This window comes from Onychostruthus taczanowskii, unplaced genomic scaffold (assembly GCF_017590055.1).
Source record: "Onychostruthus taczanowskii isolate IOZ18803 unplaced genomic scaffold, ASM1759005v1 scaffold164, whole genome shotgun sequence".
NCBI classification, from domain to species: Eukaryota; Metazoa; Chordata; class Aves; order Passeriformes; family Passeridae; genus Onychostruthus; species Onychostruthus taczanowskii.
Genome location: NW_024498840.1, coordinates 531,851 through 559,088, shown reverse-complemented (window position 1 = coordinate 559,088; position 27,238 = coordinate 531,851). Strand labels below are relative to the sequence as shown.

The 27,238-nt window shown below is 43.7% G+C and overlaps 1 protein-coding gene across 1 annotated transcript in view; it reads left to right on the top strand.

The window, feature by feature from the left end:
• Positions 1 to 27,238, top strand: part of IQCA1 (IQ motif containing with AAA domain 1) — a 96,705-nt gene that overhangs the window by 33,617 nt on the left and 35,850 nt on the right. The window contains exons 7-9 of the mRNA XM_041399545.1: positions 15,456 to 15,540; positions 20,689 to 20,811; positions 24,497 to 24,572. Of these exons, the coding sequence (XP_041255479.1) occupies positions 15,456 to 15,540; positions 20,689 to 20,811; positions 24,497 to 24,572 (284 nt within the window). The remainder of the gene's footprint in view (positions 1 to 15,455; positions 15,541 to 20,688; positions 20,812 to 24,496; positions 24,573 to 27,238) is intronic.

Here is a 27,238-nt window from a genome sequence, read left to right as displayed (position 1 = left end):
GGCAGTAATCCCTGTATCCCAACAATTAGTGCTAGTGCTCTCTGAGTGCCTCTCTCGCCTGCCAAAAGACATTTCTGCAGGGACAGCTTCCATTCAGCATCCCTCTCCCTGAACACAGCCCAGCCTGCTCCCAGATGCTGGGAGTTTTAAAATCCAGCAGGAACCACCTAGCAAAGGCTGTCCAGGACCCAGCACAAATACCCTGGCAGGCAGAGCATGCTGAGCTCCTCGCTGCAAGCAGCCATGGCAGTGACTTAAAGAACATCTGTGGGAACTGAAATCCTGCCTCTGGGCTCCCGGCTGAGACAGCCTCCAAGACTGATTAATTAACATAATTAGGAGCTGTAAACATTAATGGGTAATGTTCAAGCCTTTCCTAACACGTTCTTAAAAGCTTCCACTGTGTAGTTATCTGTTGACTAATTTTGGCAGGCATCTTTAGGGCTGGAGGGAGCAAGGGAATGGAATGCAAATGCACCACTGGCTCACGGGAGGAGTGAACCAAAGCAAATAACCCACCGGGTTCCTTTAATAGAGGGGAAATAAGTTATCAGAAACAAGAGAATTGTTTGTTTATCGTGGGGGAGAGTGGAGCCAACAGCTCTGCAACCTGTTTTCCCATAGATTGGAATCAACTGCCTAACCTGAAAGCCATTTAAAACAAAACAACAACAAAAAAACCCTTCAGGCCTTTCTTGCTTATGGGAGCACCATGCTGTTGTCTTTTTAGAAGTGTGAACCCCTCTAATTCCAAAGGAGGGACAGCTGTTATGAAGTTCACCTGCAGTTAATCTACTTTACTGGGTGTCCATGGATTTACAGGAGGCAGGGGACACCTCTGGAAGCTTCTGTGCAGTGGCAGAAGTTGCCTCCTTCAGTGCAAGCTCAGAATTTACGAGTGTGCTGACATTAATGGAGGCAGCTCCATGGCTTTGGGGGGCACCAGCAGGAAGCCCCTGGATTCATCTATTTCCCACACATAGATAAATCTTGGCTGCAGATATCTGAAACAGCAAGGCCACTTGAACCCTGGTGTCACATCTCCAGAGAGGCATTGATAAGATCACCAATTCTGCTTTCTAAATCACCACAAACTCCAAGATAACGTTTTATTTCTAGTTTGACACTTGGATTTATGATTGCCACCTCTGTGCAGTGATTGAAAACACGTGCAAAGGGCTCTTTGCAATCCTGGATTTTGCTCATTCAACTACCCAAATTTCTAAGGAATGAAAAGAATATTCTTAGAACATCACAGGTGCAAATTGAGCTCCCCAAGGGGTTTTCAACATAACAAGTCATGCTCCTGAACTCTTATTTAATCACCAAGTGCCTCAATGCTGCACATAAGCACATCTTCACCAGCTTTCCAAACACTGTGGCGATTCCTTTCCAGATAGACACTCAGCTATCTCAGATCACAAAGCCCTTAAGGATCTTCCCTGACTGATCTCTCCTTTCCTTCAGAGGTTTTGCATTCACATGAAGGAGGGTCAGGTCCTGATGTTATTTAATTGTCCTCATTCTAAGCAGACTCCCATTGACTTCCACAGGGATTCATAGAATTTTGTTGGTTTTGAGCCTTTTTCAAGGCTGTAACAGCCAGGCAGAATCACAGTCTTGTTCTCCAAGCAGTTCACCAATGCAAAACCAGGGAAAAAACACATTTCAGTGCTGTGGCACTTTGGGCTTTCTGCCTGTGGTGGGGTTTTTCCTCAGCACCTTTTGCAGGAATGCTCAGAACTTCCAAAGCATTTGTGAGCTGATACTCACCTCTCCATCAGGCAGGATTTGCAATGCACACCTCTTGCCACGCTTGCACACAGATTATGCAGAAGCAGCATGAAAAGCTCATTCACATCTCAACAGCTTCACATCAGCAAAGCCACAGCGAGGACAGTTCTTCTACAGATCAGGCTCTCCTCAACCTGCTTGCTCCCAAATCACTTTGCCCAAAAAGGCTTTACCTTTTCCCCACCCCATTCCTGCCCTAGTTTCTGTCTCTGTAGTTTTCAGACAAAAGGCAAGATTGCCCTCAGCCTGTGTGAATTTTTACAGGGATAGTAGAGACATTTCTGTTCCAAAAGGCACGAGGACCAAAGAGAAAGGTAAAACCCCTGTGAGCAAAAAGATGGGTCCAATTAGAAATTTTCATTTATTTAGCATAATTATTATGCCTTTAACTATATTGATCCATTCTTACAGACCTGCCCATCCTGACCACTGCTATGTAGGATAACTCCAGACTTCCCAATTTTTGATTTGTAGCACTCTAGAAGCAAAACTGACCATTACAAAAAATTAAGGCTAGATTCCCTTTCCTGCCTTCTTCAAATGCCTGCAAGTGACCCATGGATACCCACAGTCTGCTGACCTTGAGGCTAAGCCTCCTGCTTAGAATTAAAGCTCCTAAAAATATTCCCTTCTTTATACATCCAAAAGTCTGGAATCAGCTAAAGTAAATAGCATTAGTCTGAGCTGGCCCATTTGCACACAAGAAAAATAAAATCTGGTAACTAATTAGTTCATTTTCCTAAAGCATTTCATACTCATCTCCATAATACTTAGGAATTAAAAGTCTGAAAATGCAAAGTGTTCCCGACCTAATGCAGCAACCCCCCCACTGAGATTCCCAAGGACACTTCCCAAACATTAAGTTATTTGTTGTCATAGATACTCACACAGACACAAACATCAGTGGCACCCAGGGACTCACACTTGCCAGCAGCTTGTTATAATACAGCTCTACATGTCTGAAAGGCAGGATTGGGCTTTTTGTTGTTTTTTTTTTTTCCTGGAAAATCCCTCAGGCTGTGCCTGTTCAGTAGGTGTGTTAAGCTGCTGTCCTGCCCTATTCCTTTCTCAAGCTGAGTCCTAACACAGCAGCCTGGGTTTCTGAAGGCAGGAACAGAGCAGTGGGGTGTTTCAAACTGATAACTGGGGCCTGATGTTCACCTTGGAGCTGGTTTCTCTTTCAGGAATCCAGCTAGATACCTACTAGGCTTGGCCCAGGGGAGCCTGCTCTGCCATCTGATCTGCTCTTGGTCTAACCAGCACAGCCTGGTCCTAATCAATGAGAAAGAAAGAAAGAAAGAAGGGAATGAATCCCAAGGGGAAGGGGAAGAGACCCAGCCCAGCTATTATTTCACTCTACTGTGACAGGGAGAGGTGTCTTCTCCAGCAAGTTAATACAGAGCAGGAGGAAGAAGCAATTTTCCCCACTTCCCCCTTTCCAACAAGCAAAGATCTTCTGGAATACAGAAACAAGAAACAGGCAAAGAAAAAAGAGCCAGGAGTCCCACTGGTGCGTGGTAGAAGCACTGAAGAGCCAGTGGCTGGCAGAGGAGAGGTGTTTAATGGATATTCTGGGAAGAGAAAGACTAAGGGGAAAGCTCAGAACTAGGGAGAATAAAAATGAGTATGAAGCACAGAGCAGTGGCTCCCAAGCTACAGCCCTTGCTCCACAGACGGATCTCTTTGGAGAAGCAAGCAGAGGAGCTGGAAAAGGCATTTTCAGCCTTAGCTCTGTAGAATGCAAAGAAGAAAGGAGGCAAGTGGGGTAGAAAAGAACCGTGGCATGGACTGACACAAGCAGAGCAAAGGGATAGCAGAAGCTGCCATGAGGAGCTGGAGAGGCAGAATCAGAAGAGAAGGGATGAAAGAGGCATAAAACTGGGGGAAAAAACCCCTATGAGTTACCATTTTGATAAATAGGCACAGTTAGGACCAAAGAATGACAGCAAATAGGAAGTGTTTCCAAGGCAAAGACAAAAGAGCAGCTCCCAAATGTCTGTAGCAGGTGAATATATTAAAAAGGACTTGATTGCCAAGAGAACAGATTTGACTTGGAGAAGATGAAGGAATCAAGTTATGGCTGGGAATGTGACTGTGGATGACAGCCTGTTATTCTTTCCCCCAAGAGAAGGATATGCTTAATTCTGAAATCCAGTTGCTTCCCTGTTTTCACTGGCAGGAGCTTTTTCCCAGTTTGCACCCTGGGGAGCACAGCAGGGGAATGTCTGGTGGAACATGAGGCTGATTCAGGGCACTGTGGCTCCAGTGTGCCAACAGGATTATTTAACAGACTGCTGACAAGTTCCTCAAGTGCTAATTCCAAGTGAATTCCACACCCAGGAGGATTGCACCATCCAGCAGAGAAAATTCCAGGCTTCCACTGCAAATCCAGGGAGGAGGAGCTGAGGGGGAAGGAGGACACAGGCAACAGGAACAGGTTATCCCCTAAATCTCAAGATCTCCACGGTGGAATAGCTGGAACAGGCTCTAGGTGACAGCAGAACACTGGCTGCAATCCCAGGGCTGGGAAATATGGCAAGGGCACCTGAGACAAAGCTTTTTTATTATTATTTGATTATTTCCCTCGAGACTACCAGGCTGCTCCTTCGTTAGCTGGGCAGTGAGGGTTGGTGAGCACCTAGGGAAGCTCTTCCCAGAGCAAAATCCACGTTAAAGCCACTCTATCCAAATCCTATTCTCAGATTCAAGGCTGAAAAGGCTTGATGACAGTATTTCTGTGGGCAGAGCAAGAACTTGCCTGAAATCTGAGTCACATCCATTCTTTCCAGAGCCAATGTGTTTCAGTTTTACTGGGAATTTCAGCATGGGGGAGATTAGTCAGACTCCATCAAGCAGGTTGTTTTTATTATCCAGGTCAGAGTCCAGGGCTTTTAAGTCATGCTGCATTTCAGCCCTGTGCAGAGACAACAGAAATTCTAATTATTTATAGTCATTTACTCTAAAAACACCCAGCTGTTATGGTTTGTGTGCTGTGTCAGGCAGACTTAGGATCATCCTAGGCTAAATAAAAGACATTTAATAGCATATAAGGGAGTTTAGGTGGGTCTTCTTAGGCTCTACTTGTACAAAATATATATATATCAACAGCAATAATAACTAAATCAGTAAGACCTTGTGCCAAATACAAATGTTTGGATTTCCCCATCCCTGGAAAAGTTCAAGGCCAGGCTGGACAGGGCTTGGAACAACCTGAGACAGTGGAAGTTGTCCCTGGCCAGGGTATGGAATGAGATGAACTTTAAGGTCCCTCCAACCCAAACTATCCCTTGATTCCATGACTTGAACAAAGGGTGTAGAAGCATAAAAGAGCTCGTTCAGTGTTTCCTGAGACATTTATGGAATAGCAGGAAACTGCCTGGCCCTGAAATCTGTTCAAATACTCCCCTGTCTCTTCCCAGAGCCCCTTACTGCCTCAGTAATGCTTTGGTGGCTTGGAAAGGAAATTTACTCTCCTGCTTTGTGCTCCCCATCACACAGGGAAACCAGCTCTAAAACAGCTCTTCCCAGATTATTTTTTTTTTTTTCTGGAAAGCATCTCTAATCCAGCAACCAATCCTGAAGCTGCTGGTTGAAAGCATGGCTGTGAGTTAAAGGCTGCAGCCTGTGTAGCTGCAGGACTCCTCCAAGCATTCCAAGTCAATTGGAATTGTTTCCAAGGGAGCCAGTTCAGAACCGCAGCTGTGCTAACGTGTGCTTCCCATCACGGGCTCAGCTCTCAGGGCTGCTGCACAGGGGGTAACTCCATGCCCAGAACATCCTTCCACCTCCATCCCCTCCTGGGAAAGCACATCTCACACGTGCCTTTGTCCCTGTCTGTTGCAAGGCTGGCAGTTTGGGAAGCCTGGGAGCGAAGGTGGGAGCGGCTGATTGCAGCCTCTCCCACGCGTGTGCCTGCATTCCCTTCTGCCTAAAGCTCCCCATCCTTTGCCCCAGGGAGCTCTGCTATCCTGCAATGATGCCATCCCAGAAAACTGATCCTTAGGAGAGGCCTGGGAAGCAGCACAGTCACGTCTCCAGGCCTGGAAAACAACAGAAAAGATTGAGCAAAGCTGCCCTGCAGGGCTCACCTCCCAACTGCTCTTCCCACCCCACCTTGCCTGTTCCACCACTTTGGGGAAATTACCTGTGTTTGGGCTCTCTGCTTCTTCCCAGAGCAAACTCCAGCTGCAAATTCCCAGAGAATATTCCTTTTATCCCTGGTTCTCCAGGCTCTTTGCCACGTTGCCAGCAACTCTCAGCAGCACCGACCCCATCTACCAAAGAAATTATTTAAAAGCACATTATTAATCCATCATTTAAATTAACAGTAATAAAAAAGCTGCACTTTGTGCTTATTTTTGATTAAATCTGAGTATATCCTGCTGAGTAACATGCAGGAGGAATCAGTCATTTGGAGAGGCAAAAGGTATTCAACTCTATCAGTCTGCACAATTCCAGCCAATTTTGGGAGACTACAGATCAGGCACCAGAGCCACACCAAACAGGTACAGGACTAGAACACTCCAATTTTTCTCTCCCAAAACTAAAAAGGTGAGAGTTAAGGAACTTGGCACCTCCAGGCATTACAGTGTGTTTCTTGGACTGCAGAGATGACTGGGGTTTTGAGCTAAAACATCTGATAAATGGCTGCTCTTAATACCATGCCTGGCTTAGAGCTGAGCTCATCTGGAATGTTTCTCCTTGTCCTTTCCCACACTTTTTAAGTGCCAAAGTAGAGGTTGTAATTTTTTTTTTTCCTACTGAGCTCTTTGGTTATTAGCATTGGTCAGGAGTGTAAACATCTTTAATTTTATAGATGGATTCTGCAACATTCTCCCTTTTCCCCTGGTTTTACACTCTGTGTACACCTGATGGGGATTTATTCCAATAAGGCTGCACAAGCCAATTGGGATGAACATGGAAAAATCAAGCACTGAGATTGCTTTCATCTGCATGAAATTGCCTCACAATTATCATTAAATAGTTCATTTATGCTTTCACATAAGCCACAGAGAACCAGATCTCTTGAAGTGGACAAGAAGGCTGTCCCTGAGCCATGAGTGTTCCCTAGGGGACAAGAAGGTCAGTGGGATCCTGGGGTGCATCAGGAAGAGAATTCCCAGCAGGCGAGGGGGATCCTGCCCCTCTGCTGAGCCCTGGGAGGCACCTCTGGAGTGCTGTGTCTACTTCTGGGCTCTTCAGGACAAGAAGCTCCTGGAGGGGGTCCAGCAGAGGCTGCAGAGGTGATGAAGGGATTTGGAGCATCTCTGAGGAGGAAAGGAGGAGCTCAAGAGGAGGCACAGCTGAGAGGGGACCTCTATAATGTGTATAAATATCCAAAGTGTGGATATTTATGTATCTGGATATTCCAGGGCATGGACCATGCTGTTCCATGGGGCCTAGCAATGGGACACAAGGAACACAGAGATGCTGATGCCCAGGAGTTCCACCGGAGCAGGAGGCAGAAATTCGTCCCTGGCCAGTGACGGAGCAGTGAACAGAGGGTCCAGAGAGGCTGGGGAGACTCTCTCACTGGGGATATTCCAGAGCTGTCTGGACACAATCCTGTGCCAGGGCTCTGGGATGACCCTGCTGGAGCAGGGAGGCTGGACCAGACCCTCACTGTGGTCCCTTCCAGCCTTATCCGTTCTGGGATTCTGGGCAGTGAAAGAGAAAGCAGTGTCTGGTTACATTCCTAAAAAACATTTTCAGCTTCTCCTTTCCCACTGACATTTTCCTGCTGCATCACAAGTGCTTCTCAAGGCAGATCAGTCTTAGGTGCAAATAGTGATTCCAGTTTTAAATGAATACTCCAGCAACCCTCTCAAGCAGTGATGCAATGCCTATGACCCTGGTCACACTCTGTCCTTTGGAAACTCCTCAGGTTAAATCATGGTCAGGCAGCAGGTCAGGGGCACGGTGATCTGTGAGTGGGACAGCCATGACACAGTGGCTGGACAGCATTTTAATCCAGAGAGGCAAAAAATGAGTTCTGCCAGCCTGGGCTGGATTTCTGCACTGATACCACAGATATAAGGCAGAGATAGAAATACTGAAATGTGTCTGATGCCACCTTTGATTCCACCTCGGATCCTTCCATCTTCATCACACTGGAAAAATTACATCCATGAAAATCAAATCATTTCCCTACAAGCAGGGTTATCTAATCACCATATCACTCCTACATGTTCTACTTGTTGGAATATTAGGTATCTAGTATTGAAAAAATGGTGGATCAAAGTACAGAACTTTTCTTCTCCCTCCAGGCTCCCATTCCCAATTTTCCAGGCAAATATAAAGGGTGTCCCTGCTGCACAGCACATACAGGGAGGCTGAAACACCCCAAGAGCACTGCATTATCTTCAGTTTTAAGTGATGGGCCATGGCAAAGCAGCCAGGTTAGAGCCTTCTTCCCCTCCTGTAGAGATGCATTTTGGTCCACCTTGACTTCTGAGAAGCAAAAACATTCGCTCGAATTTCTCATAAACAAATCCCATAAAACAAAATGCTCTCTTATACTCCATTTCACTCCAAATCCCAAAGAAACTTGTGATGTTGGAGGGCAGGTTATTTCTTTTGGCTGGCCTTGCTTAAAAAAAAAAATAGCATGCTTTATTTTCCTCTTTACAGGATTCATATTGTGTTAATAAAGTACTCTTGATTCTCTCTGGCTGACTCTGCAGGAAAACTGTTCTCGCAAAGCTTCTAGTCTGGGTTAAAGTAATCTTGCTTAAAACTGCCCATAATTGTTTCAGTCTCTTAAATTGAATGCTGAGCACTGGAAATTCTGCCAAATTTGAGCCAGGATTGGGCGTTCTGCACTGGCAGGATAAACTGACCAAAGGTAAGGAATTCAGTAAATGCAGGGGGAATTTGACCTGGTGTTTCTTTGAGCCAGCTTCTGTATTTCTGACCTTGCTCTGAAGAGAGTGGAAAGACATGAGAAAATCAAACCAGATGAGAGTTTAATGGGAGCTATTCCAGCCCTGGAGCAGCCCCTGGGGGCAGCTCTCCTGCTCAGCTAGAGCTGCTCACCCTGCTCTCCTCCAAAGGCTGGAGACAGGCACCAGGAAGCTGACACTGGAAATGAGCCTGGGGACGGCCAGACTGGGAAACAGGGGGAGCAGTCCTTCATCCTTGGAGAAATCCCTCGAGGAATGCAGCTCTGGAAAACACAGGTGATCAACAACTCCAAAAGAGAAGGAAACGCACTCAAGAAGCTTCAGAGCTGGAAAATGAAGCACTGGGGTAGTGCTGGATGGCAGTTTTCCCTCCAGGGGCACGGATGGGACATCCAGGTGTCCTCAGATCCATCAAGATATGCTGTCAGTGTTATTCCACACCTTGCATCAGGTTTACCAGCAGCTCTGCCCAAGGCTGTTCTGCACTGCAGGAGTCAAGCCAGAAACCCTAAATAACCTTCCAGGGATCTGCTTTCCAGCCTCTTTAATCTTCCCATTTCCATGCCATGGTGGGTACATTCAGTGTCCTCTAGGTTTGTCTGAGCCTTCAGCACAGCTTGGTTCGTATCAGCTCTTGCCAAGAAGTTCAGTTATATCAGCCAGGATGTGATTTCTCCCAATCCTCAGTTAATTCAAATGTGAGCTCTGAGAAAACTTTGAACAACATTTTTTGAGTGTGTGGAGGGACGTGCAAAATCAGAGCACCAGAAAGTTTCATCAGTGTCAATATTTCACAATTTTTTCTTCTGATTGTAGCAAGTTTTCTTTTAACTTAAGCTAATATTGGAAGAATAAGTGGCTTTGGTTTTCCTTGGCATTATTCATGCCCAAGCTGCCTTTTATTCCCATCCAAAAACCTAGGAGCCATTTGCAGTGCTATCATCCATGTCTCCAGTTATCTCAAGGAGAAAACCCTATTGCCATTTTAATCCAGGAATGATTTGTCATAATATTGAAGAGAAAAAAAAAATTAAAATCCTTTTCCCTCGTGGTTTTTACAGCAGGAATCAGGATAACCAGGAGTCCTGGCAGAGAAAGCTCATGCCCCAGCCCACCTGAAGGGGAACAGAGATTCCCATTTTTCCATTACACTAATTACTTATTGCTATCCCAAAAAGACCAGAAGGATCCTTGGAAAGGTAATAACTTCATGACAAAGCAGAACAGACTCTTTTGCTGTAAGAACTCAAACAGCTTATGAACAACTGCACTGGGTCAGCCAAAGGTCTACCTTTCCTGGCCAGTAACACCACATGTAATAAAACTATCAGGGAGAATTACCACATTCCTCATTTAGGTCTGTCCCCTCCAACAACTGTTCCCAACTATTACTTGGCTTTGAAGTTCCCTTCTCCCATTTCAGATCTAAGGCAGGCATTGGGGACCCAAAAGACCATTCTAATTATGATAGTTACTATAATAAAGGATATCACCTTTCCCCACAAACCTTGCGTCCTCATTCCTCCATGGGAATGCTTTCCCTTGCACATTGTTGGCCTCACAACACTTGATCTTCAATTTTCAAAGCTGAATATTTATGCAGAACAATAAAGTTTCTGATCCTCCAATTACCCTGCACTGAAATGCTTCCATGCATAACAACCACACGTACAAGCAAACACCGGGAGGATCAGGACCTGAGATGAAACATCATTTGTAATGTGTCTGTGTCCAAACTCATTAAAGATGATAAGAAACCCGTGGAAATCAATCTCACTTTATAAGTAATTCTGTATTTGCCCAGGTTATTTTTTCTGGAAGTGATTTTCAAAGAGCTAAAGAGAGCACACACACAAAAGGGAAAAAAAAACACCACAGCAAAGACACCTAAAATAAACCAGCACTGCTATTTAAGCAGTCTGAGAGAATCCATATCAGGTGGGATTGTAGGAGGGTTTTATTTCTTTAAAGAGCTCCCCCCTCTTAGTTTGTGTCCCTTTTATGCACAGAACACCACTCTGTCCCTCCACTCAGAGCCTTCACCATCATTCATGCCTCCTCTTCTGCACACAGCCCACATCTTTTCTTCCCCTGAGAAGAGTTAAATACTCTTGTTCCTCCAAAGAATAATTTATTTTTCCTGACAAGGCCTTTTATGCAATTAGCTGGAGAAGCCATAGCCAAAAAGAAAGAATAACACATGTAAAACCACGCCAGAGAACAGAGTAGGTAGGAACTTGTTGAGTCTATTACCAGACAAAATGTTTAAATCAATGGTGTGTTCTCATAAATCAAAAGCCATATTTAGCCCTAACTATAACCATCCCTGAGCAATGTGGAATAGAGAGAAAACACTTCTAAAAACATTTGGAGCTCCTAAACGAGGAAGGGAGGAAGCAGCAGATGAGACAAGCACAATGCAGGGTCATCTCCCAAAGAATTTATTTCACAGGTGAGAATGGAGGTGCCACAGCATTCAGGGCTGAGCAGAGCCTGCCAATCACCCCGACTTGTTCCAGTCTGGTGGTGATTTGGAGACATTACAGAACCATTTGAACCTAGTTAAAACTTGGACATTTATGTAGGGTTTGAGCTGTACAAATATTGAGCCCAGAAGAGCCAGAACTCTTTGCTACAGATCACAGACAAAAGGATTTGCACTGCAGACCATAAAAGATCATTCTTTTTCAATTACACTTGACAGGTCTGAGTTATTGTACAAGGAATAGGTTTGGAGCAGTAACAGTGAACCAGAGAACATAATGTAATTTGAGAAACAGCACAAAAACCTCATCACATCCTTTTCCTTTTCAGCTGGGAGTCTAAGATCCTATCTTTTCACCCCTCCATCCTTGTTCATCCCTTTACTCTTCCACTTGAGCTGCTTTGATTCAGATTTAGAGCCCCCATTCATCCCAATTAGATGGCTTTCTGTAAAGCTGCTTTCCAACCCTTGCTCTGCTTCCATTGACAGGATTTCACTGCTTTCCAGAAAAGTGATGGATTTCTCACATACCACAGTTTCTAAAGGTCCCTTCTTCAACAGCATCCTCCTCAGCACAGAAATCTTGAGCAGTTGTGTTAAAGCAGTGGCTCTGACCCAAAGAAGGATCTTTTTGCCTGCTATGAGCTCCAGCACTCCTCATTTTTATTTGCAGCAGTGCAAGCATGGATCCCAAAGCAGAGGCTGCTGCTCCGTGCCTGGGAACAGAAAACGAGGAGCAGGTCACCCCCAGGAGCCATCCTCAGCTCCCTGCCTGCAGATTTTGGGCTCCTGAGGGCCTCCCCGGGCTGCTGCTGGGGTTTGTCTCACAAGGAGGAGGTTTTTTCCTAGCCCTGTCTGTCCATCTCCCCTTCTTTACTCTGTTCAGTCACCGAGTCCAGTCCCACCATGGGATTTTATAAACTTCATTTGTTCCTTCAGGCAATTGGTTTTACTGGAACTGCATCCTCCCTAAGAAATCCAGGACAATTTGCTTCTGCTTTTGCTTGCAGTGCTTAACACGTTGTCAGCACTCCCACTGAAGCAATCACACTGAAAATAAGAGTTGCTTCTTCCAGTTCTGGCATTTACACATTTTTATGAGACGCTGGAAAAGTACAATTGGATATTTTCCCCCCTTGCAAATGCTGAGACAGTAATAAGTAACAGATTCACAGAGTTCTGTCTCGGATCTAGGTGTCTCTGACATGTACCGTGTCTTTCAAATATATTACACACTCTAATGCTCCTGTTATCAAGAGCTTAAGCTTTTTACATCCTCCTCTCCCCATCAGCAGTGGAACCAGGGAGGATTCCCACCACAAAGCTCCCCTCCACACTTCCCACAAAACAAAGCAGCCTGCTGGGGCTCCAGTTGGGAGCAACTTCTTGCATCATCTGGGATCATTTTCTTACCCTATTATTACCTCTAATCACCAATATTTCAGTGTTTCGAGGAAGTTTCAAAAGGGGAAGGCGGTGAAAAATTATTTGAACAAATAATATTGTGAAGCAAGCTCAGAATCACTCCACAGTGTTTGGGACCTCCTCCTAATTCAAGAGCTGTTCATGGGACACGCCTGGTGGGACCCTCTTCAGCCCTGGATGAACTGTAGCTTATCTGATGGCACGAAGACATAAGAATTCAAAATTTTGGAGTGGTTTGGGTAAGAAGGGACTTTGAAGATCATTTATTCCCACCCCACACCTTCCACTAAACCAGGTTGCTCCAAGCCCCATCCAACCTGGCCTGACACACTTCCAGGGATGGGGGGCAGCCACAGCTTCTCTGGCTGCTCTTTTTATCCCCAAAGAATTTAGGTCCAGTTGAATCCAAATGAACATCCTAAGACAAATGCATGAGGCAACCCTTTGCGATGGCTCTGGGTAGAACGCTGCCAGAAAGTGAAGGGGGAATGAAAACTGAGATTCATTATGTTTAAAGTGGACTTTTGACCAGGAAGATGAATGGCTGCATTTTTGTGGGCAGATTTACAGGCCAAATGAGTCCCTGGTTTAACCTCTGAACTCGGAGGGTTTCATAAAGGGAGGAATTTGCCTATTGGGGGTCACGCATGTGAATTCCCAGGCATTACAAGATTGAAGCTGTGGTCATTTCAACCTAGAAGAGAAAGGAAAACCCACAAGAGGGTGGGTAGGGAAATAAGATTTAAGAGTGCTGCTTCCAGACCGTCAGACAGCAATGGATACACTCAAGAAAAAAGCAGATGCCCTGGAAGAATTAGAACATCAAAATGTTTGGTTGTGTCTGCTCTCAGGTCATTGATGACCATGGAAAATCACATCTTGCAGTGCCCTCAACCAGAAAATCCCAGTTATTCCTGACTGCTTAGTAAATGCCTGACCTCTTTCCATGGAAAGATAGGCATTGTCTTCTCCTCACCGCATTTTTTAACACAAGCACCTGCTGGAGTTACTGCCAAAAAAAGGTGAGAGGAGCCACATCACCCCAAACAACTGCACCAGCTCAGAGGAGGAGAATCACACAGAAAATACAGATTATAAACCAGAAAACTCTTCCCAATTTCAGAATATGGCAGAATTTCTACAGCACTCGGATACATTCAGCATACATACCCAAAGGTAAATATCACAGAATGGTTTGGGTTGGAGGGAACCTTAAAAAGAATTTAATTCCAACCCCCCACCATCTCCAAGAGCTGTAAATGATTTAAGAGTGAAAAAGGGAGTACAAATACCAAATGTAACATGAATAAATATTGGAAGCTGGCCCTGGTATCATGTTCAGTGGGCTCCCAGCTGATTCTTCACCCACAGTGCATTTGCCTTTCCTTCCTCCCAGCTGGCACTGAAGTAGCAACAGCCTCAGTTACAGATTTTGGGAAGTTTTTTACTGTTACCAGACTTGTAGCAGCATTTAAGGCTGCACTTAACATAAAACTGAGCTATTTTCTGTCTGTCTGTAAAAACAGAACACGAGCTAACATTAAATAATAGCTCAGGCAGGGTTTTGAGGCCAAAATCCCATTCCTACTGGATTTTTAAAAACACACTAACAATGACAGCCCTTTGTTGATGCAGGCTGGTTTCTGGGAATGCAGTGACCAAGGATTTGCATCTGTTTGCATGTAGAAGTTGTAACTGTTGAACAAGCCAGAGCTCCCAAGCACAGATGAATGTTTGTTGATTCTGTCCTAATTGGTGTTGCATTAATACCAGCAAGAGATCCCAATCCTACAAGTGGTGCTACAGAAACAGAACAGATGCTCTATTCCAAAGATCTCGGCTTAAAACTGAGCCTGCAGCTTAACACCAGCCTAGCAAAGTCCCTTAAGGTACCAGTTGTTTAAAAAAAAAAAAAAAGAAAACATTTTTAGGAATAGTGTTGACCTTTCTGAGCTCTTTTCTTCTCCAGGGAAATTTAATTTCATTTAGAGGAAATATAACCGTGCTGTTTGAAAGTATGACAAGGGTTTTTCTGCACTGTCATAATTTTCTTTGGAACACAAAAATCTTCCTGATATTACCAAACAAACAGAAAATCTTACAAATATATTTCACCAAGCAACAAAAGGGAAAGTAGTTAAAGGGTTTTATCATTATAAATGGCCTTGTGCTGAGGTTATTTTCTGTATCTTTTAATCCCTTTCTGAAAGGTCTGGAAGCTCCCTGTGTTACCCATGAAACCTTCCCACAAAGTCACCAACTGCCCCTTCCCAGCGTCCATTACCATCAAGTCCACTGGAAATTTAGGAGTGGTAATCCTGACATGGTAATCCTGACATTTAGAGATTAAATCCTGATTTAAGCAAAATAACTCTTCTTTAAAAAAAAAAAACAAAAAAAAAAAAAACCAAAAAAACTGGATGTTGAAGGCAGAGAGTTGGGCTGTGAACAATAAATAATGTAAAATAACATAATAATCATTCCCAGAATGATTTGGGTTGGAAGAGACCTCAAAGCCCATCCCATTCCACCCCCTGCCGTGGCAGGGACACCTCCCACTATCCCAAGTTGCTCCCAGCCCTGTCCAACCTGGCCTTGGACACTTCCAGGTAGAAACACTTTGATCTCCAACTCTCAGCTAGGAGGGAATCTGCAGTCCTAGGAATTTCCCTGAGAATTTGCAGGTTTTGTTGGGCCATGGGATAAGAGACATGGATTGGTAACTGTCTTAGTGAACTTACAGAACAGAAAACACTGCCACAAGAATCTTCCCTGCTATCTAACATCTTTATCAACCAGGTGAAAAATAATGAACTCTAATTCCTCTTCCACTTTTGTTTCTCCCACAGGCATATCACAGGCAGGTTTCCTGACTATCCCCCTGAGAAGACAGGTGGTTCCAAGGGTATTTTTATTGAAAAACATCCAGAACAGGTACTGTCCCTCTTTTAATGAAAAAAAAAAATCATGGTGTTGGAGAAGGATTTGCCACAAAACATGTCTGTTTTTTTAAGTAGCAATTTTCCCTAACAGTGGCTCTAGTTCTCCAACAACCTTATGGTTAAAAACTTTTGGTTGTAAATAAAAGAATGAGTTTTTTTTTTCCTCAGGGTGTTTCCAGTCAGGTACCAAAGTCTGTTCCCTTTTGGGCTGTGCAGCCACTTAATAAAGACTGAAGGTGCTCAGGTGATGAGAAAGAATTAGAGAACAACAGCAGAGAAGAGTTTCCAGTGCAGGCAGGGCTAAGCCTTGATTTACTGCCAAGGCTCATTAAGCAAATTGAACATCCCAGTGAAGGAAGTATCTCAGTTTATCTTGTGTGTTGTAGGTTGTTTTTCCTGGTAAATCCCTCTCCTGATTTCTCTGGCTAATGGAAGTGACTGATAATCTCTTCCTCTGATCACTGAGTGTCACACAGGGAAAGTGATTAAGCCCAGCTGAAGGCAGTGCTCAGCACTTGGAGCCTTTCCCACCCATCCCGAGGAGCCAAGGGGGTAATGGGTCTGTTGGGGGAGAGCAGCAAGCAGGATTTGGCCCCTGAGTGAACCACTGTGCTGGGCTCGCAAAACTAAGAGGTCAAAACTCAAATTCTGTGGTCCTGAAAGCCCCACCCCTGAGATTGTTGCATGATTTTTCTGCATCTGGTGCTCTAATGCAGGCATGGTAAAAGAGGGTTTTATAGAATCACAGAATGGTTTGGGTTGGAAGGGACATAAAAATCATCTCACTGCAGCCACCCACACCTTCCACTAGCCCAGGTTGCTCACAATCCCATCCATCCTGGCCTTGAACGCTTCCAGGGATGGGGAATTTTGGATCCAGTCCTCCCTGGAATCCTGAGGAGGAGCCTGGGACGCACAGCAGTTTCTGTGTGGTTTGGGGGGACAGCATGGAGCACAGCACTAACCATCAGCTAGCTTTGCTAAAAACAGAGGAAAACTGCTGCAAACAGCTCCCTGTGCCCCACTAAATCTGAGTTTGGGGCATGCTCCTGCTTTCAGCCAAGTTCAGGGGCTGAACCCTGCTGGACTCTGCTCTGCTGTTCAGGCAGGCAGGGAGGAGGAGACCCTCAGTGAAGTTTTCAGCCTCCAAAGCAGAAACACATGCCAGAGTCCAGAAGGCTTTGTTGGGAACCCCCCAGCAAGTGGAGCTGATTGCTGGGGAAGGGTTTGGGGGATGTGATGCCAAACAGAGCTGCCAGCATCAAGGATTAAAACAGCTGGGGGAGAAAACACGACAAGGAATTATTCTGAGCAACACTGGATATGGAGGTGGATTCTGGAGAAAGGGGTTTAACCTTCCTGTCATGCTCCCAGCTTGCAATTCCCACCTTGAGCTGTTTTGTTGCCTTTCCTGAGCATCTGCTTTTTCTTTGCATGGAAAAAAAATGGAAGCCAAAAGTCTGGAGAAGTTGTTTTACTGCTTGTTTTCCCTGCACCCTGGGAAAAAAAAAACCTTCTTCTATTTTCCTAACAAATTTTCACTAGCAATTATCTGATTTTCACCAATTTTGGAGCCTGTTTTTTTCTCCCTTTTTAGCCAGCAGAATGTGTGTCACAGCCTCAAGAGATCTCCACAATGCAGCTGGCCAGAGAAAAGTTCAGTGCAATCATGATTTTACCTGAATGTCAGACAAGTAAAACATTTTTTGTTCCACTGAGTCAGCTGCATATTAAAAAATCCCTGAGGCCACTGGGTTTGTTCCACACACTGGTCTACTGGGCAACATAGGAAAGGAAATCCCAGCCCCATGGAAGCTGATGGGAGTTTTGTCCTTGGTTCCAGGGGGGACAGGAGTTCACCTCTTGTCTGTATGAGCTCCTGTATGAGCAGGGGTTGGTTACTCCCAAGTCAAACTCCATGAAAAATCAAGACTGAGCTGTATTTAAAAAGTGAGCATTTTATAAGGCTTCAGTAAAGACACTTTGGGGAAAATAAAATACAAATTAATCACTTCACGAACCATTGCTGCATTATTATACATTCTATATTTCTTGATCCTTTGACAACCCTGACCTTACTTGACTTTGTAATGTAGCTGGCCTTCTGCACAAACTGCTTCCATGACATTTTACAAATACCTTCCCAAAGACATCCCAATGCAGAGCATTTGGTGCTTCAGTCAGAAAAAGAAATGCTGTCCCTTGAAAAGAAGCTTTTTCTCTACTTTACTTACTCTTCAAGAGAAATTCAGCATTCCAGGACATCAGTGTAATCTCCCTGCATCTGTTCCAGATTTCCATCCCTAATGGCTTTTTATGTTTTGCTCCACAAATAATCATCAGTTGTGACAATTTCCAGCTTTGCCCTTATCCTGCTGCCAACAAAATTATGGTCTTTCCCTGTAGTTCATTAAGTCTCATCACCATGAAAATAAGCCAAGAGAGTTGCCATTTCACAGGCACTTCCCCCTCTCCCAGCTCCTCATTTCCAATAATAAATAACATTAAAAAAAAAAAAAAAGGCTTCTAAAAGCCTTAAAATATTCTGAATATTTCAGCTATGCAGGAGGAGGGGAACTAGGGAAACTGTACTACACAACGCTTAAAATACTCACCTACAGCAGCAATATACCTTCCCCAAAAAAACCACACCAAAAATCCTCCATAAAGAAGAAACATTTCCTAGATTCCAACAAAACTCCTTTCTGTAGATCAGTATTCCAAGAGAGGAATTTTTCCTCCAGGAACACTGGGCTGTGTCCCTGCAAAGTGTTAGAGCCAGGTTCTGAGGCTGCTCTCACCTGTCCCAGCTGGAGATCCAGCATTCCCAAACTCACTCTAGCCTTGCTTTTCTTTTGTGCCCACAACTCTAAAAGGCAAGCAGTTCAAGTAAGGTTTTCTTTCAAGGAATAAGGAAAGGTTTTATTCCTGAAGAAAACTTTTACCTGAGCCAACACCAAAACTTCCTGTCTGTGGATAGCAGAACAGTGAGTCCTGCTGGCAGCTGGAAATTTTCTTATTCTTGGCTCATGTAAACCAGCATTAGACATTTTCATTCACAGGCTACACTCTGGTTTAGTGCCTAGCTCTTCCCCCGCCTCCAAAAAGAAGGAGATTTGCACTGCAAGATTTTAGAAACATGGTTGAACTGATATAGGAATACAAAAGTCAATTCAACTTTTAAGGATCATCAGTTTTAAAGGAAAATGTCTTTTCAGCCACTGAAGAAATAGTTACTGGAGAAGAATAATCACTGGCACAATAGGAGTCCTAGGAAAGACTGGGAAAAAAAACAAAGAGGCTAAAATTCATGTGCTTCTACTGAAACAGTCTCTTCCTCAGTATTAAGAGTTTGCTAACTACTTTCTGTATAATTTCAAAACCAAACAACCTAGCAAAGAAAAGGGGAGTCCAAAACGACTTAAGAAGACATCTACTTCTCTTTCCACCATAACATTTTCTCCAGGGAAAAAAAAACCAAAAAACCCTAGACTAAAATGTGGGTGAATTGCCTACTAATCTCAAACTAACCTTTGCTTGCCATTCCCTTTCTTCCCTCCTGTTTTGTCAGATGGTTCAGGCTCCTCCTTGCAGCTGGAGGGAAGTGGTTCTGTATAAAAGCACAGAAGCCACTCAAGGTTAGACACACAGCTTCCCCCAGCTCTGCAGTCCTGGAGCTGCTTGGAGCAGAGCTGGAGGAGCTGCAGCAAGGACAAGGACACTTGAGCTGCTCAGTGCCATCCCAGCAGGTTGATGAGAACACAAACTCTGGCTCACCCCTTCCAGTATCACTGCTGTGTGCAGAAACATGAAAGCAGATCCCTGCACGCAGAGTGTGGATGCACTGAAATGATGCCTGCAGAATGGCACTGCTGCAAACTGGGACCTTTTGTCAATCACATGTGTGTTTGCAGGTATCCTGCTGGACAGAGCCAGCCCTGAGGTGCTGGGAATGGTTCTGGTTCCCCTTTGCAGGCAGAGCAGAGCAGAGGTGACAGGGCTGGGTTTCTGGCTGTGGAGGAGCACTCAGTAAAGGATACACTCGGAGTAGCTCTGTTGGTTTTGGATCCAACAGGCCCGCTGGGACACTAAAAACCTATTCTGAACTCCAGTCAATCTGCTAATCTATCCCAGGGAATGAAATGCTTCGCTGCTTATCACCACAAGATGTGACTGAGCAGTGCTCAGGGCTTGAATTACCATATTTAATTAAATGTAAGGTACTGAAGTGCTTGGGAGAGCCACTAATGGAACTGCCCTGGCTGCAAAGCACAGCCCTTGTCATTGTCCCCTTCCAGCATCCAGTGATCAGTACATTAAAAGGTATACTTGAGGAAACAAATATTTTCACTGTTACAGGAAACACATTTTACAGTTGGAAATGTTTTATTTTCCACTCTTTCGCAGTACTGCCAGTGTTAGTGGTCCATTAATAAACTTCAATGGGTTTTCTGATTTAGACTCATTAGTAAATGATCTTAGAATTCCTCTCAGGGAGAAGAAAGCTGCCTAGAAACAAGAGAATGGTGGAAGCAGCAAATTTTCACCCTGTGCCTTTTTCAGATAATAAAGTATAATTGGCCAGGAACGGAAGATATGGGAATTGATGGAGCTGTACCCAGTTATCAGCTGCTACTTGCTTGCAGGGATAAAGATGCTGAGCTGTCCCTGTGTATCTGTCAGGGTTTGTCACAATATCTCCATCCAATCTCCCTCAGCCACTTGAACAATTTCAGTCTTTAGCCATATATTGAAATTAGACACAGCTCAGGGCAGCCTCTCAAAATCCATCCCTGTAAAATCAATCTGCCTTACAAACACCAGGACAAATTCATCATCTGAGTCTGAGATAATTCATTATGAATTCATCATCTGGGTCTGAGTCCAGAGGGAACTTTGAGTTGTGTGTCATTAGAATATTCTGCTTCTGGATAGCTTCAGGAACTGGTTTTACTCCATAAAAGCCCCCATGATTTGGGACAGAGAAATCAGCCTTTCCCTAATGATAAATTGGGATATTCACCAGCTCTGCTGGAGCTGGTCAGCACTAAAAGGCTTCTCTGGGATGGTCTGGAATTCAGAGAGTGCAGCCTGTTGGATATTGTGTTTTCCCAATCTCATTCCTCCCTGCATCTTTCAGGTCCTTGAAGAGCTGGCTGCCAAAAAGGCAAAGGCAGAGGCAGAGAAAAAAGAAAAGGAGAAGAAGGGAAAAGAAGACAAGGAAACTGCCCGAGAGAAAAAGCCACCAAAAGTTGGAAAGCCGGTAAGGAATGAAAGCAGGTTGTGAAGCCTCAGGTGTGGGCAGGGGCTGTAAAGTGACATTAAAGTGTCACCAAAGCTCCAGGCCCAGGTTCAGGAGATAAAGAACTGGCTGAGGTTGGTCTCTCTCAGCCTTCTCATGACCTCAGTGATTCTGGGGAACTTTTTACCTCTCATATTTTAGGAATGGCCACAACTGAGCTCAGTGGGAAGAACTGATGGAGGTACAGATTGTCAGGGACATAAATGAGAGCAAAAATCCACTTTGGGGCTTTGAGATCATTGCCAGGACACAAAGTGGTAACCAAGCATTCCCACTTTTAATGTGGGTGAATTTTAGGGGAGTTCATCACTGAATTGCAGAAGTAGGAATCAAGAGCTTCGGAGTTTGTGTGGATTTCAAACTAATTTTTAAACCCCATCAGCCATGCACAAATAAAGCCATGCATTTTACATGTTCTCAGGGTGGGAATTAGTTTTGTTTCAAATATGAATAGACACCATTTAATGTGCAATATACCCCCTGAAATCTTTGAGGTAAAGGGCTGCTTTCACAAAAGACACTTCCAAATTATTTCAGGAGCAGCTTCACAGAGCAAACCACCTGTGGAACAGAGTAGTGACCAAAGGGCATCTTCAAAAGCAAGCTGTGCAACAAAAATTGCCAGCTTTTGCTGAAGCAGCAGCTTTTGTTTCTCATTTACTCCCACAGTATAAACAAAAGTTAAAAGAATATATATTTTTTTTAATAAAGGTCATTAATCGCTCACTAAATATGTGGAGGAGAAGGGTGAGTTTTCTAGGGCAGAGCTTACTCTTCACTGCAAGTTTTACACAAATTAATTTGAAGGCCTAACCCTAGAACAAATATATTTCAAAAAAACGATGCTTTTCTTGGACATCATCCATTAATCTGGCCAAAGCTCTGAGAACATCTAGCCAGGAACCTAATTTACATGAATTTGGGGAGCATCAGTCAGTTTAATTGGAAGGCAGATACCTAAATGTTAACTTGTAAAAGAGCATCTTGACAATCCTATTTGGGGGTTTGTAGTGGTTTGTTTTTGTTTTTTTTTCCCTTAAATAAAAATGTAAATGAAAATACAAAAATGCAAATGAAAATACACAGCAGGCTGAAGGAGCAAATACATGAAAGTTTTTCAAGGTCTTTAAGCCTGATTGCTTAACTTTGGTAACTAGGAAGGGTTGTGGCTGTTCCTGTGCAATCCAAATTTTTAAGTCCTGTGCAAATTTTTAAGTTCTGGTCACAAATGTCTTCAGTCAATCACTTATTACTGTGACCAATTTGCTGGTGACACTGTCACAGCCCTGGTGAAGCTCTTGAAACTGGATGGCACCTCACCCATCTGCTTAAAAACCTGACTTTCACAGGATAAAATTGGATTCCTTCTTGGTTTTGCACATTTCTGAAGATAAGAACCAACAAGAGCAGAAATGTGTCTCAATCCCCTGGCAGCCTCTGCGAGGCTGTTTTGAATTGGGGTGAAATAACAGCGTGGAGCTCTGGGGTTTTATAACTTCATGTCATTCCCATCTCCTCAGCCATCACAACTCCTGTCAAGTAAAATTCTGAGCCATTATATCAGGTTCTCTATGGTTCATTGAGAAACAACAAAGGGAACATTCTCTCAAGGTTATAGCACTGACAGGGGGAAAAAAAAAGAGTATCTTAGACCAGTTGAGAAGTATTTGGAAAAGTTCTAACAGCAGGACTCTTATTAAAATAAGTGTAGGCTATAAGTCATAGGGATGCAGGCAGAAAAAAAGCTCTGCTCCCAACTTCAGCTCCTAAAGAAAACAAAAGTTGGATCCCAGAAGGAAATTTAAGTATTTCTGAAAAGCCTGATAGCAATCTTCACAAAAGAGTATTTGATATCAAAGGAACTTCACTTTCTTTTCTCTGCAAGGTGCTGATTTGATTTCCCTAAGGAAAAAAACAACCCACGGCTCCATCCCCAAAAAAATCCCTTTTTCCAAAAGCAGCAGGAGTCTGGGCTGCCTCACCCAGCAGCCTGCTGGGGCTCGTCCCACTGAATGTGAGCAAGGCTGTGCATCCCTGAATTTCACCCAGAAATGCCAAACAGTGAGGCACATTCCTGTCCCTGGTGAAACCTCTTGGGAAACCTTGGGAAATCTCCAAAGGAAATGTGCACAGTGCAGCCAGTTCAGTTTTCCCTGCTGTCCAGTGGGAATCAGATGGTGTGGAGCTGGCTTTGGAAAGCCTCAGAAATAGATTGAGGCTCTTATTTCCACATTTCTTAATTAATTCAAATTATATTGCTTAAATTCAAACATATATTGCTGGTTCAAGGGGTGTTAACTCATTTAAAACAGAACAAGCATGGACTCAATCCACTGAAAAGCAAAAACTATATGAACTGGTTTCAAAGGAAAAGTTCTTTTTATTATGTTGACTCTTAGGCTGTTAATTGAGGCAAGAGAAAACAGAGAAGCAACTGTCCTTAAGACAGAAGAGAGTGGGTTTGATTAAAATCAATTAAATTGACACAATGATATCATTGACATCAGTGTATAAAACCACTGAAGCAAATAACTAAAACAATTCATTGGCTTATTTATAACAATAAAATGTTGATGTGTCCTGTGATATTGAGCGGCTAAAAATGAAAAACCCATTTTTAGGCTGGTTGGGAGGAATTTGTTTGTTGGGTTTTTTAATAGTTGACACATTTCCTCGCAGAACATCATGCTTTAATCATTTTCTATAAAATGCCATGGAAAAAAATGGTCAAAGATGGATTCTGCCCACTGCAAATGATCCAAGGATGAACCTCAAAGTGCCACACCCTGTAAAACTGGAAATACATTGGAGTAACTGGGGATTTGAGCTCAAATCCTCCAACTTTTTGTTACGCTTTAAACAAAGTTCTGAAACAAAACAGTTCTTGATGTTCAGTGAAGAACCTCCCAAGTCTCTTTCAAATGCATCTATAGGGTAGAAGTGATAAATGTATTATTTTACTGTCCTTCTGGGTCCAAACTGGGATTACTTAATGAAACTTTAATTAAAACCAGATATTTGATAACTCCCACATTGGGGCTGCAGCTGTACCTGCAGGTAGCAGATACTTCCCTAATTACAGAGCTTATTTAGGGGGGAGTTTAGTTTTAATCATCCCAAGAGCTGCTGATATTTTATCTTGCTGATAACAAGTGGTTTGCAGGGTATTTAGCAAAATCCTGATTCTGTTTGGTATAAATCCACATTTACCTCCTCCCCAAACAGTGATCTAATCTGTCTTTTTCAACTGCTACCTTACTCACACCTTGAGACTTACAACTGATACAAAATGAAGAAACTTTGATAATTTTCTGGGAGGATTTCCCAGAAGGTTCAGTGAAATGAAAATGCTTCAAGAATGTGGCAACAGCAGCAAAAGTAACTGAAAAAATGGCATTTAAATGAAATTCCATTTCAATATTACAAGTCTCCTACCTTAATTACATATTCAAACAAGCTGGAGTTTAATTCTTGTTTAATTTGGTGACTTCAGCCCTTCTCTCATGGAGCAGCCTGGGCCAGTGGAAGGTGTCCCTGCCCATGGCAGGGGGTGGAACTGGATCTTTCAGGCCTTTTCCAACTCATTCCATAATTGTGTGAAACAGTGCTGTCAGCAATTCCTCTCTTCACTTTCCCCCCAATCTAGGTAGTGGATAAAAGCTGGAAAATGGCTCCAAGCAATTTCCTTTTGACGCTGGAGGAAGGAAGCTCTCAGTACCAAGGTCAGTAGCAAGAGATAACAATTCCAGCTGGAATGTTCTCCCAGGTAAGCTTAATGGCAATGTCATTCCTATAAGGTCAGGTGGGCAGCTGCCCAAACTATGGAACATTATAAAAATTAGAATGTTAGATTAAAAAATGGTATTTAGGAAGGGAGGCTCTCAGGACCTCAATTCTTCCAAGGAATCTGTCAAAACCATTGAGCTAATCATGCAGGAAGGGACATTTCTGTGGGTGAAAGTGAACAAACTGGAAGCAAAGTACTTCAGTACATAAAAAAAGGCATTTTAGGATTTTCTGAGGGCAGCAAGGATGACATCAGAATAGCCAATAATTCAGAAGCCCCAGACTGCAGATCAAATTTCAGCATCAATGTTTCCAGACTCCTGTAACTCTACCTGTCCTGTCTCCTCCAAGAGTGAAAACTCATGGAAGAGTCCATGGATTCCTTCACAGTTACTCAAATTATTTTTTATTATATCTTTGAATAGGAGGAGCATCTTCTCAAGCAGAGGCACAAAACTCTGAATGTACTTGCTTCATGCAAAGTGTGTGAAACTAAAACATAACCCAGACTTTCAGCAAGGGGCTGGCTGGTTTTTCACCTGGAGAAAGCACCAAAAAGCAGGGATTTCTTAATAAAAACCATGAAAGGGCATTTGGTTCTTTTCCAGATCTCTTCTATCCTCTCCTCTGCTTTTGATACTTCTGTTTATCTCTTCAGCACTTGTCCTCAGTGCTCAGCCTGACCCACAAGTGAATTAGGAAGTCTTGCACTTGTCTGAAGTGAAGAATGAGGTTATTTTTGCAGTATCTCTGCAGATTCTGTTCTGATACAATGTGGAAAAATATCTTTTCTGCTCTCCACTCCTCAGAGCTAGTGCCTTGCTAAAATTCCTCATATGAAAAGTCTCCATTATTCCCTCCTGCTGACAAATTACTGGTGTCAAGTATTCCGCTTGATTTGAGCTGGCTGGAGAGAAAGAAGTGAACTTAAACTTGCTAAATGTGCATCAGTAGTTTGGCCTGACCTCTGACTCGTAACAATTAGGATTTTCTTACACCTTATAAATCACAGAGCAGCTTTCTGGCTAAAAAAAGGAGCTTTGCATCCCATCTGCTCTCAACTACCACGTCAGAACCCTTCTGAAGGCAGCAGGAGATTTAGATAAGCATCAAATCCATCCAAACTTCTTTCCTGAGCTGGCCAAGGATGGAATGGCACCTGGAAGTCAAAGGCAGCCTTGGCAAGAGTGGGGCTCCCAGGCAGGCAGTGCCCAGGCAGGGCAGGAGCAGCAGGAGGGAGGCAGGAGGGGTTTGCCCTGGAGGAAACAGGGCTGTAAACCCAGCACAGCAGTGGGTACCAGAGTGAGGAATAAAAACACCACAGGGGGGGCTGACAGCAGTGGAGACTCCCAAATTTCACAACTATCTGGTGTGAGAAGCCAGGGGGTTACAAGGGGATGGGGGATTTGTCACCAAGCTGTATCTGATCACCAGGAGCCCTGCTCTGAGCCCTGCAAACACAGAACTTTGTGGGGTTATTCCCACAGTGGGAGCACCTCTTGCCTTCCCATTTCCCAGTTACACACCCACACACCTCCAGCCCATCCTGCTGGAGCTGCCAGCTGCTCCCCAGCTCTGAAGGCACATGAGAAGGAGCCCTTTGCTGCACGGAGCACAAGCAGGAACCCTCAGAGTGGAAAAGCTCTCTTGCAGGCTTCAAAGAATACCTGCAGTTCTGGCTTAGGCACAGGAGGAGTCTGTAGCTGTGCAGTTCAACTCCAAGTGGGGTTTTTTTCCTCCTTTTCTCCTGGTGAACCAGGTCTGTTTGACACCACACTTATTTTTAGTAATTAGCTGATTTAGCTGTTAATTCCTACTGCAGCACTTTGGGCTTTTCATTGCAGGGCACTCACACAATACTACCTGGGGGTTGTCCAAAATTATTTTATTTTTAATCTAACCATGGATTCTTTGAATCACATTCTTTCATCACAATCAAATCTACAACAACATCCAGAACAACACAAGCATTCTCTTGTATTTTTAATTTTAGGCTGCTTTCCTCTCAGTAGCAGAATTATGCAGGAAAAAATTGTTCTGAGTTTGGACTGAGAAGGTTTTTTTTCCCTAATCTTATGCAGAAATAGGTCACTTGCTATCAGCATTTGCACAGAAGTTCAGATTTATTAGTGCAAAAACCTTGAAAACATGATTGAAGCACCAGAGCTTGATTAAGAAATGTTTTTATCAGGAGTAATTCAAAGTGTGTCTAAGGTTCACCTAAATGACAGCTGACCAAACAACAAACATCTTTGTTTTGTCACAGCCCCCCACACTTAATTTGAAGAAAGTGTTCCCATCCCATGAAACTTGTGCTTTATACCTAGCTTACTTAAATATTTTTTAACATATAGAACAGTTTTGACAAAAATCTAAACATTTCACTTACAGACTTTTTCTCTCTGTGTTTTTAACTCCTCTACCAAGCTAGAGCTGCTGCCTAAACTTCACTGGAAGCCTTTTATCCTCCTAGAGCTGTACCTGGCCATTTTTCTAGTGGCTAAATTCCACTTGCCAAGCTCTAAAACACTTATTTTAAATGATGTGGTTGGAAACAGCCTCTTTGTGTGGCATCTCCTTTCACACTGGAATAGCCAGAGTT